At 38.7% G+C, this 13,440-nt stretch overlaps 2 protein-coding genes across 2 annotated transcripts in view; both read right to left on the reverse strand.

Moving 5' to 3' along the window:
• LOC139764887 (uncharacterized) overlaps positions 1-13,440 on the reverse strand; it is a 34,699-nt gene that overhangs the window by 15,988 nt on the left and 5,271 nt on the right. The window contains exons 2-4 of the mRNA XM_071691939.1: positions 12,857-13,037; positions 10,307-10,362; positions 2,467-2,647 (exon numbers count right to left, since the gene is read on the reverse strand). The gene's annotated coding sequence lies outside the window, so the exon portion shown is untranslated. The remainder of the gene's footprint in view (positions 1-2,466; positions 2,648-10,306; positions 10,363-12,856; positions 13,038-13,440) is intronic.
• On the reverse strand, positions 243-12,850 carry LOC139764895 (uncharacterized). Its single transcript, XM_071691956.1, is given in 2 exon segments — positions 243-1,825; positions 10,732-12,850. Coding segments are annotated over 2 exon segments (2,043 nt in total). The 5' UTR covers positions 11,843-12,850; the 3' UTR covers positions 243-893.

A 13,440-nucleotide genomic window follows, 5' to 3' on the forward strand; every position in this document is an offset into this window, starting at 1 on the left:
TTCTTTCAAACATACCCATTTTCACTCTCCAAGATAACGTTCTCTCTTTCCACACATTCTGCAGTGCACAAAGACCTTTGCCCCCTCCCCCACCCTATGACTCACTTCCATGGTTCCATTCGCTGCTAAGTCCACCCCCATATATCTAAAACAGACTTTATATATGACTGTCGCCATCTTCAAAAATCACTAAAAATGAAAATACTTTAAGAAAGCATTACTTCCACAGGTTATAGCAACAGTTCTTAGCTACTGATTTATTTGTAAATGTCAACAATATTTCACACAATTTCAAATGAAACATGCCTAACTTCACTGCATGAAACTTTCTACAGTGGCAAATGAAATCATGAAATGTTGCACTGATTTGAAATTAAAGCTTACAGTGAATTCAAATAAGTACATCATCAAAAATTATCAATATATGCTATTCCTGCATATACATCAGCTTATCTAAAATGAATTTAATGGACATGAGATGACTTACAAAATGGAGGAAGATTATTTTTCTAAATACAAAGAATGTGAACTACTTACTGATAAATACAGCATGAAAAGTAGAGCTAGAATGTTCCAATATTTACATATTCAGATATGAAGACAGAGGCAGTACTACTAACAGCATGGTCAATACAAGAAACAAGGTCACAAAGATAACATTACTTCAGTACATAAAGACAGCTCAATATACTCAGCATATAAACAGTCCTACCAGAAAACATTCAAATGAACTTTCAATGCATTTGATGTCAATAATGCACCAGAAATAACAGATGAAGAAATTTGGCCATGGGAAACAGTGAAATGATTAACATATGGATGTATGGACATGTAATATGCAAAATTCTAGGGGAAGGCTCTGCTTACAATTAAGTATATAACACATACAGCTTTTACTGACCTATATGAGTATTAAGATGATTTTTCAAATAATCTCTATTAATGAATCTTTTTCCATACACTTCACATTCAAATTACTTTTCACCTGCATGAAGAAGCTTGTGCTTCTTAAGATTACATTTGTGAGCAAACTGTTTCCCACATTCCTCACATTCAAACTTTTTCTCACCAGTATGGAGAACCTTATGTACATTAAGGTTGCTCTTCTGGCGAAACATTCTCCCACATTCCTCACACCTGAAGTTTTTCTCACCAGTATGGATAATCTTATGTACATTAAGGTGGCTCTTCTGAGCAAACATACTCCCACATTCCTCACACTTGAAGTTTTTCTCACCAGTATGGACTCTAATGTGATCTTTCAGGGCACTCTTTCTAATAAATTTTTTTCCACACACCCCACATACATAACATCTCACACCTGTGTGAATGACCTCATGCTCCTTCAAATTTTCCTTCCGAATGAACAACTTTCCACATTCATCACACTCAAACCTGTGTTCACCTGTGTGAACGTTCATATGGTATTTAAGGTAAATTTTTCTGAAGAATCTTCTTCCACATTCCTCACATTCAAATTTTCTCTCATCCGTGTGAGTAAGCTTATGTGCTGTCAGGCCAGATTTCAAACCAAATAATCTCCCACATTCCTCACACTCAAAATTTCTTTCACCTGTGTGGACAAGCTTGTGTTTATTTAGTGTTTTCTTAAAAACAAACGATTTACCACATACCTCACATTCAAACTTTTTTTCACCAGAGTGAATACGCTTATGCACACGAAGATAACCATTCTGACTGAACTTTTTCCCACATTCGTCACATTCATAGTTTTTCTCGCCTGTGTGAATAAGCTTATGCACGGTAAGGCTTCCCTTCACTGTAAATAGTTTCCCACATTCTTCACATTCAAACTTTTTCTCACCTTTGTGAACAAGCTTATGCTTTGTAAGAATTCCCTTCTCTGTGAATACTTTCCCACATTCTCTACATTCATACTTTTTCTCACCTGTGTGAATATGCTTATGCTTGTTAAGATTGCCTTTGTAACTGAACAGTTTTCCACATTCCTCACAAGCAAACTGTTTCTTACTTGTGAGAATAAGCTGATGTTTTTTCAGGTGGTCCTTGTTACCACACATTCTTCCACACTCCACACACTCTAATCCCTTTTCATGACTATGTACAATAATATCCATCTTAAGACTGCTTTTGATGAACTGATTGCATCAAATAAAACAAACTACCACAACCAGTCGTTCTTCAGTCAAGATACTATTTATTAACTTTTCTCAACAACAACTTATTTAAAAGATGTGGCAGAGAATGGTCAAGTCATCAATATAATATCAGAGAAATACTGTTTTAACTACATCACTAGCACATCACATGAAAGATACAGCAGTAAATGGTTACCATTAGATACCATGAAAATTTTGTAAATGACATGCACATCATTTTAAAGATAATGATAATGTTAAAGATGCTTAAATGACTTGCACATCATGTTAAGTTACCATTGTAAAAAGAGACATAATGCATTGACATATTACATAAGAGATTTACCTCATGTAATGAATGGTGAAAAATAAAGTTTGACAATATTTCAAAGTAGCACCAAGAGATCTGAGTACAATCTCGTTTACAGTGAATATTTCAACAAGTTCCCAGCTCTTGCTACCTGGACATTTAGTGATGTTACTGCTACTTTGGTCACAGGCTTGTTATGGTGGGACTTCATCTCTATCTGGAAGAATAGATGATACTGTACTAAACATGCACATGTCCATAAGTATCTGTATAATATGTAACGTCCATAACTATGGATACATGATTTTATGCTTAAAATTTAAACTTAAGCTGAACATCAATAAAATTGGTAATCACAAAACATTTTCTCAAAATTCAACACAAAAGCATGAAGGCTGAAATACAAGCCACTATTTATGATGTTCTTTTATTGAACATATAAAATTACATACATGTCATTCTCACAAATGCTCCTAACACACAAGCAACTTTCTTGGTGGCATATTTCCATGTATTTCTTGCAATCACTTTCATCCTTTTTACTTCTCTAACAAAGAAAAGCTAATGTTATTGTCACCACAAGTATCTATATGTTTGCTGAACAACAACATACAATCTTCATACCTATCAAATAACATATATCCTTCACATCACTACAGCAACCATACACAGACACACACATCTGCATATACATTTTATTTATTTATTTTGCTTTGTCGCTGTCTCCCGCGTTTGCGAGGTAGCGCAAGGAAACAGATGAAAGAAATGGCCCAACCCACCCCCATACACATGTATATACATACACGTCCACACACGCAAATATACATACCTATACATCTCAATGTACACATATATATACACACACAGACACATACATATATACCCATGCACACAATTCACACTGTCTGCCTTTATTCATTCCCATTGCCACCTCGCCACACATGGAATACCATCCCCCTCCCCCCTCATGTGTGCGAGCTAGCGCTAAGAAAAGACAACAAAGGCCCCATTCGTTCACACTCAGTCTCTAGCTGTCATGCAATAATGCCCGAAACTACAGCTCCCTTTCCACATCCAGGCCCCACACAACTTTCCATGGTTTACCCCCAGATGCTTCACATGCCCTGATTCAATCCACTGACAGCACGTCAACCCCGGTATACCACGTCGATCCAATTCACTCTATTCCTTGCCCGCCTTTCACCCTCCTGCATGTTCAGGCCCCGATCACTCAAAATCTTTTTCACTCCATCTTTCCACCTCCAATTTGGTCTCCCACTTCTCCTCGTTCCCTCCACCTCCGACACATATATCCTCTTAGTCAATCTTTCCTCACTCATTCTCTCCATGTGCCCAAACCATTTCAAAACACCCTCTTCTGCTCTCTCAACCACACTCTTTTTATTTCCACACATCTCTCTTACCCTTACATTACTTACTCGATCAAACCACCTCACACCACACATTGTCCTCAAACATCTCATTTCCAGCACATCCACCCTCCTGCGCACAACTCTATCCATAGCCCATGCCTCGCAACCATACAACATTGTTGGAACCACTATTCCTTCAAACATACCCATTTTTGCTTTCCGAGATAATGTTCTCGACTTCCACACATTCTTCAAGGCTCCCAGGATTTTCGCCACCCTATGATTCACTTCCGCTTCCATGGTTTCATCCGCTGCCAGATCCACTCCCAGATATCTAAAACACTTTACTTCCTCCAGTTTTTCTTCATTCAAACTTACCTCCCAATTGACTTGACCCTCAAGTCTTAACTTTCTTTCACACACTTTACCAAACTCAGTCACCAGCTACTGCAGTGTCTCACATGAATCAGCCACCAGCGCTGTATCATCAGTGAACAACAACTGACTCACTTCCCAAGCTCTCTCATCCACAACAGACTTCATACTTGCCCCTCTTTACCAAACTCTTGCATTCACCTCCCTAACAACCCCATCCATAAACAAATTAAACAACCATGGAGACATCACACACCCCTGCCGCAAACCTACATTCACTGAGAACCAATCACTTTCCTCTCTTCCTACACGTACACATGCCTTACATCCTCGATAAAAACTTTTCACTGCTTCTAACAACTTGCCTCCCACACCATATATTCTTAATACCTTCCACAGAGCATCTCTATCAACTCTATCATATGCCTTCTCCAGATCCATAAATGCTACATACATATCCATTTGCTTTTCTAAGTATTTCTCACATACATTCTTCAAAGCAAACACCTGATCCACACATCCTCTACCACTTCTGAAACCACACTGCTCTTCCCCAATCTGATGCTCTGTACATGCCTTCACCCTCTCAATCAATACCCTCCCATATAATACTCAAGTACTCAACAAATACTCAACAAACTTATACCTCTGAAATTTGAGCACTCACTCTTATCCCCTTTGCCTTTGTACAATGGCACTATGCACGCATTCCGCCAATCCTCAGGCACCTCACCATGAGTCATTTTTTTTTTTTTTTTGTCGCTGTCTCCCGCGTTTGCGAGGTAGCGCAAGGAAACAGACGAAAGAAATGGCCCAACCCACCCCCATACACATGTATATACATACGTCCACACATGCAAATATACATACCTACACAGCTTTCCATGGTTTACCCCAGACGCTTCACATGCCTTGATTCAATCCACTGACAGCACGTCAACCCCGGTATACCACATCGCTCCAATTCACTCTATTCCTTGCCCTCCTTTCACCCTCCTGCATGTTCAGGCCCCAATCACACAAAATCTTTTTCACTCCATCTTTCCACATCCAATTTGGTCTCCCTCTTCTCCTCGTTCCCTCCACCTCCGACACATATATCCTCTTGGTCAATCTTTCCTCACTCATTCTCTCCATGTGCCCAAACCATTTCAAAACACCCTCTTCTGCTCTCTCAACCATGCTCTTTTTATTTCCACACATCTCTCTTACCCTTACGTTACTTACTCGATCAAACCACCTCACACCACACATTGTCCTCAAACATCTCATTTCCAGCACATCCATCCTCCTGCGCACAACTCTATCCATAGCCCACGCCTCGCAACCATACAACATTGTTGGAACCACTATTCCTTCAAACATACCCATTTTTGCTTTCCGAGATAATGTTCTCGACTTCCACACATTCTTCAAGGCTCCCAGAATTTTCGCCCCCTCCCCCACCCTATGATCCACTTCTGCTTCCATGGTTCCATCTGCTGCCAGATCCACTCCCAGATATCTAAAACACTTCACTTCCTCCAGTTTTTCTCCATTCAAACTCACCTCCCAACTGACTTGACCCTCAACCCTACTGTACCTAATAACCTTGCTCTTATTCACATTTACTCTTAACTTTCTTCTTTCACACACTTTACCAAACATGAGTCATATATACATTAAATAACCTTACTAACCACTCAACAATACAGTCACCCCTTTTTTTAATGGATTCCACTGCAATACCATCCAAACCTGCTGCCTTGCCGGCTTTCATCTTCCGTAAAGCTTTTACTGCATATACATATATATGTATAAAAGGGGAGGGAGCGGGGGGCTGGAAATCCACCCCTCTTGTTTGTTTGTTTTTCCAAAAGAAGGAACAGAGAAGGGGGCCAGGTGTGGATACTCCCTCAGAGGCCCAGTGCTCTGTTCTTAACGCTACCTTGCTAATGCGGGAAATGGCGAATAGTTTGAAAGAAAAAAGAAATATATATATATATATATATATATATATATATATATATATATATATATATATTTTTTTTTTTTTATACTTTGTCGCTGTCTCCCGCGTTTGCGAGGTAGCGCAAGGAAACAGACGAAAGAAATGGCCCAACCCCGCCCCATACACATGTATATACATACGTCCACACACGCAAATATACATACCTACACAGCTTTCCATGGTTTACCCCAGACGCTTCACATGCCTTGATTCAGTCCACTGACAGCACGTCAACCCCGGTATACCACATCGCTCCAATTCACTCTATTCCTTGCCCTCCTTTCACCCTCCTGCATGTTCAGGCCCCGATCACACAAAATCTTTTTCACTCCATCTTTCCACCTCCAATTTGGTCTCCCTCTTCTCCTCGTTCCCTCCACCTCCGACACATATATCCTCTTGGTCAATTTTTCCTCACTCATTCTCTCCATGTGTCCAAACCACTTCAAAACACCCTCTTCTGCTCTCTCAACCACGCTCTTTTTATTTCCACACATCTCTCTTACCCTTACGTTACTCACTCGATCAAACCACCTCACACCACACATTGTCCTCAAACATCTCATTTCCAGCACCTCCATCCTCCTGCGCACAACTCTATCCATAGCCCATGCCTCGCAACCATACAACATTGTTGGAACCACTATTCCTTCAAACATACCCATTTTTGCTTTCCGAGATAATGTTCTCGACTTCCACACATTCTTCAAGGCCCCCAGAATTTTCGCCCCCTCCCCCACCCTATGATCCACTTCCGCTTCCATGGATCCATCCGCTGCCAGATCCACTCCCAGATATCTAAAACACTTCACTTCCTCCAGTTTTTCTCCATTCAAACTCACCTCCCAATTGACTTGACCCTCAACCCTACTGTACCTAATAACCTTGCTCTTATTCACATTTACTCTTAACTTTCTTCTTCCACACACTTTACCAAACTCAGTCACCAGCTTCTGCAGTTTCTCACATGAATCAGCCACCAGCGCTGTATCATCAGCGAACAACAACTGACTCACTTCCCAAGCTCTCTCATCCCCAACAGACTTCATACTTGCCCCTCTTTCCAAAACTCTTGCATTTACCTCCCTAACAACCCCATCCATAAACAAATTAAACAACCATGGAGACATCACACACCCCTGTCGCAAACCTACATTCACTGAGAACCAATCACTTTCCTCTCTTCCTACACGTACACATGCCTTACATCCTCGATAAAAACTTTTCACTCCTTCTAACAACTTTCCTCCCACACCATATATTCTTAATACCTTCCACAGAGCATCTCTATCAACTCTATCATATGCCTTCTCCAGATCCATAAATGCTACATACATATCCATTTGCTTTTCTAAGAATTTCTCACATACATTCTTCAAAGCAAACACCTGATCCACACATCCTCTACCACTTCTGAAACCACACTGCTCTTCCCCAATCTGATGCTCTGTACATGCCTTCACCCTCTCAATCAATACCCTCCCATATAATTTACCAGGAATACTCAACAAACTTATACCTCTGTAATTTGAGCACTCACTCTTATCCCCTTTGCCTTTGTACAATGGCACTATGCACGCATTCCGCCAATCCTCAGGCACCTCACCCTGAGTCATACATACATTAAATAACCTTACCAACCAGTCAACAATACAGTCACCCCCTTTTTTAATAAATTCCACTGCAATACTATCCAAACCTGCTGCCTTGCCGGCTTTCATCTTCCGCAAAGCTTTCACTACCTCTTCTCTGTTTACCAAATCATTTTCCCTAACCCTCTCACTTTGCACACCACCTCGACCAAAACACCCTATATCTGCCACTCTATCATCAAACACATTCAACAAACCTTCAAAATACTCACTCCATCTCCTTCTCACATCACCACTACTTGTTATCACCTCCCCATTTGCGCCCTTCACTGAAGTTCCCATTTGCTCCCTTGTCTTACGCACTTTATTTACCTCCTTCCAGAACATCTTTTTATTCTCCCTAAAATTTAATGATACTCTCTCACCCCAACTCTCATTTGCCCTTTTTTTCACCTCTTGCACCTTTCTCTTGACCTCCTGTCTCTTTCTTTTATACATCTCCCACTCAATTGCATTTTTTCCCTGCAAAAATCGTCCAAATGCCTCTCTCTTCTCTTTCACTAATACTCTTACTTCTTCATCCCACCACTCACTACCCTTTCTAATCAACCCACCTCCCACTCTTCTCATGCCGCAAGCATCTTTTGCGCAATCCATCACTGATTCCCTAAATACATCCCATTCCTCCCCCACTCCCCTTACTTCCATTGTTCTCACCTTTTTCCATTCTGTACTCAGTCTCTCCTGGTACTTCCTCACACAGGTCTCCTTCCCAAGCTCACTTACTCTCACCACCCTCTTCACCCCAACATTCACTCTTCTTTTCTGAAAACCCATACAAATCTTCACCTTAGCCTCCACAAGATAATGATCAGACATTATTTTTTTTTTTTTTTTCAACTATTCGCCATTTCCCGCGATAGCGAGGTAGCGTTAAGAACAGAGGACTGGGCCTTTGAGGGAATATCCTCACCTGGCCCTCTTCTCTGTTCCCTCTTTTGAAAAAAAAAAAAAAAAAAAAAAAAAACGAGAGGGGAGGATTTCCAGCCCCCCGCTCCCTTCCCTTTTAGTCGCCTTCTACGACACGCAGGGAATACGTGGGAAGTATTCTTTCTCCCCTATCCCCAGGGACAATATATATATATATATATATATATATATATATATATTATTATATTCTATTATTTATTATACTTTGTCGCTGTCTCCTGCGTTTGCGAGGTAGCGCAAGGAAACAGATGAAAGAAATGGCCCAACCCCCCCCCATACACATGTATATACATACGTCCACACACGCAAATATACATACCTACACAGCTTTCCATGGTTTACCCCAGACGCTTCACATGCCTTGATTCAATCCACTGACAGCACGTCAACCCCGGTATACCACATCGCTCCAATTCACTCTATTCCTTGCCCTCCTTTCACCCTCCTGCATGTTCAGGCCCCGATCACACAAAATCTTTTTCACTCCATCCTTCCACCTCCAATTTGGTCTCCCTCTTCTCCTCGTTCCCTCCACCTCCGACACATATATCCTCTTGGTCAATCTTTCCTCACTCATTCTCTCCATGTGCCCAAACCACTTCAAAACACCCTCTTCTGCTCTCTCAACCACGCTCTTTTTATTTCCACACATCTCTCTTACCCTTACGTTACTCACTCTGAGTTCTGCTCTGACAAATCGGTTGGATCTCGAAATGGACGTACATTGGTCGCATGTCAGAATGGCAGGTGTCATTTCTTGTATGGCTGGGTGGTGATGGGAATGAATAAAGGCAGCAAGTATGAATTATGTACATGTGTATATATGTACATGTCTGTGTATGTATATATATGTATACATTGAAATGTATAGGTATGTATATGCGCGTGTGTGGACGTGTATGTATATACATGTGTATATTCCTGTAGCCCCCAGGAAACAGATGAAGAATGGCCCATCCATTCATATATACATATATATACATGAACACCCACATATGCACATATACATATCAATATATACGTACACATATGCAGACATTACATGCATACACATTTACACATTCATACTTGCTTGCCTTTATCCATTCCTGTCGACACCCTGCCACACAGGAAATAGACAGACTTAAGATATGATGGAAGACATCTTCAAAAATCACTAAAAATATAAATACTTCAAGAAAGCATTACTTCTACAGTTTATAGCAACAGTTATTCTTAGCTAATGATTCATTTGTGAATGTCAACATTATCTCACACAATTTCAAATAAAACATGCCTAACTCCACTCCATAAAAGTTTCTACAAAGGCAAATGAAGTCATGAAATGTTGCACCGATTTGAAATTAAAGCTTACAGTGAATTCAAATAAGTACATCATCAAAAAATTATCAATATATACTATTCATAGATATACATCAGCTTATATGAAATTAATTTAATGAACATGATATGATTTTACAAAATGGATGAAGAATACTTTTCAAGATACAGACAATGTGAACTACTTATTGATAAATACAGCATGAAAAGTAGAGAAAGGATGTTCCAATACTTACACATTCAGATATGAAGACATACGGGAGTACTATTGACGGCATGGTTTGATGACATACTGCACAGTCAATACAAGAAACAAGGTCACAAATATAACATTAATTTAGTAAATAAAGACAGCTTAATATACTCAGCAGATAAACAACCCTACCAAAAAACAACAAAATGAACCTTCAATGCATATGTTGTCAATGATACATCAGAAATACAGGCTGAGGAAATTTGGTCATGGGAAGAACCATGAAAAAAATTAACATAAGAATGTATGGACATGTAATATGCAAAATCCTAGTGGAAGGCTCTGCTTACAATTAAGTATATAACACATAGAGCTTTTATTGACCTATATGAGTAATAAGATGATTTTTCAAATAATCTCTATTAATGAATCTTTTTCCATACGCTTCACATTCAAATTACTTTTTACCTGTGTGAAGAAGCTTGTGCTTCTTAAGATTGCATTTGTTAGTAAACTGTTTCCCACATTCCTCACATCCAAACTTCTCACCAGTATGGAGAACCTTATGTACATTAAGGTTGCTCTTCTGACCAAACATTCTCCCACATTCCTCACACTTGAAGTTTTTCTCACCAGTATGGATAATCTTATGTAAATTAAGGTGGCTCTTCTGACCAAACATTCTGCCACATTCCTCACACTTGAAGGTTTTCTCGCCAGTATGAACTCTAATGTGTTCTTTCAGTACACCCTTCCTAAGACATTTTTTTCCACACACCCCACATACATAACATCTCACACCTGTGTGAATAACCTCATGCTTCCTCATATTTTCCTTACGATTGAACATTTTTCCACATTCTTTACACTCAAACCTGTGTTCACCTGTGTGAACATTCATGTGGTATTTCAGATAAATTTTTCTGAAGAATCTTTTTCCACATTCCTCACATTCAAATTTTCTCTCATCCGTGTGAGTAAGCTTATGTGCTGACAGGCCAGATTTCAAACCAAATAATCTTCCACATTCCTCACACTCAAAATTTCTTTCACCTGTGTGAACAAGCTTGTGTTTGTTAAGTGTTCCCTTTAAAACAAACAATTTACCACATACCTCACATTCAAACTTTTTTACACCAGAGTGAATAAGCTTATGCACACGAAGATAACCTTTGTGACTGTACTTTTTCCCACATTCTTCACATTCATAGTTTTTCTCACCTGTGTGAATAAGCTTATGCATGGTAAGGCTTCCCTTCACTGTAAATAGTTTCCCACATTCTTCACATTCAAACATTTTCTCACCTTTGTGAATAAGCTTATGCTTTATAAGAATTCCTTTCTCTGTGAAGACTTTCCCACATTCTTTACATTCATACTTTTTTTCATCAGTGTGAACAGGCATATGATTCTTAAGATTGCCTTTGTAACTGAACAGTTTTCCACATTCCTCACGAGCAAACTGTTTCTTACTTGTGAGAATAAGCTGATGTTTTTTCAGGTGGTCCTTATTAACACACATTCTTCCACACTCAACACACTCTAATTCCTTTTCATGACTATGTACAATACTATCCATTTTCAGACTGCTTATTATGGACTGATTGCATCAAATAAATAAAATGCCACAACCTGTTGTTCTTCTCTGTCAAGATATTATTTATTACCCTTTCTCAACAACAACACTTAAAAGATGTGGCAGAGAATGGTCAAGTCATCAATACAACATAAGACAGATACTGTTGTAAGTACACAACTAACGTATCAAACGAAAGATACTGCAGGAAATGCTTATGAGACATATCATGATGACTTGTTAAGTGATATGCACATCATTTGAAAGATATTGTTATCACTGATTAAGAGGTAATGCTAAAGATGCATAAATGACTTGCACATCATGTAAGATACCATTGTAAAAACAGACACAATGCAGTGACATATCATGTAATAGATACTGAGGAGAATGGCTGGACAATAAAGCAGTGAATACTCAAGTCATTACATGAGAGAAATACCACAGGCAATGATTGAAATACAAACTACAGTGAATGGTTATAAAAGATACTTTGGGAAACAGTTAAAAATACTGTAACAACCGATTCATTAATCCAGTGCAATGAACAACTCAAAGATACTGCAGTGAATGATGAAGTGTATGCATCTAAGAAAGTAAATATCTTTATATATATATATAGATAGAAATTAATTCTCACATGTGAATATTTTGTCCCATTAAATCTATGCAAAGTGTTTCTCACATGGGATTATTTCATCTTGTATCAGATTTATGCAAAGTATTTTCATGTCAATATTTCATCTTAGGTTTATAATAAGTATTTTTCTCATGTAAATATATAATCTCATAAGATTTATGCAATGTACTTCTCATACATGAATATTTCATCTATATCCTCTAAATAAAAGTTTTTGAATGCTCATCAAAAAGTATAAGTATCAAATTTCACAACAGGAAAGAATATACATTCCAAACCAGGAACAGCTGCACCTGGAAGAGCTAGATCTAGGACAGCTGAACTGATGAACACATTTAATTACTAACATTTTTTTGACAATAAATTGGAGGATTTACCTTGTGTAATGTATGGTAAAAAATGAAGTTTGACAATATTTCAAAGTAGCACCAGGAGATCTGGGTACAGTCTCGTCTACAGTGAATATTTCAACACATTTCCAGCTCTTGCTACCTGGACATTTAGTGATGTTACTGCTACTTTAGTCACAGGCTTGTTATGGTGGGACTTCATCTCTGTCTGGAAGAGTAGATACTGTACTAAACATGCACATTTCCATAAGTATCGATACAATTATATGTAATGTCTGTAACTAAGGATATATTCAAACTTCAGCTGAGCATCAATAAAATGGATAATCACAAAACATTTTATCAAAATTTAATACAAAAGCATAAAGGCTTAAGTACAAGCCACTCTTTATGATGTTCTTTTGTTGAACATATAAAACTACACACATGTCATTCTCACAAATGCTCCTAACGCACAAGCAACTCTCTTAGTGACATATTTCCATGTATTTTTTGCAATCACTTTCATCATCCTTAATTTTCTAAAAAGAAAAACCAGTTATTGTCACCACATCACCATATATTTTCCGAACCATATACAATCTTCACCTGTCAAATAATATACATCCTCA

The sequence above is a fragment of the Panulirus ornatus genome, chromosome 51 (assembly GCF_036320965.1).
Source record: "Panulirus ornatus isolate Po-2019 chromosome 51, ASM3632096v1, whole genome shotgun sequence".
NCBI classification, from domain to species: Eukaryota; Metazoa; Arthropoda; class Malacostraca; order Decapoda; family Palinuridae; genus Panulirus; species Panulirus ornatus.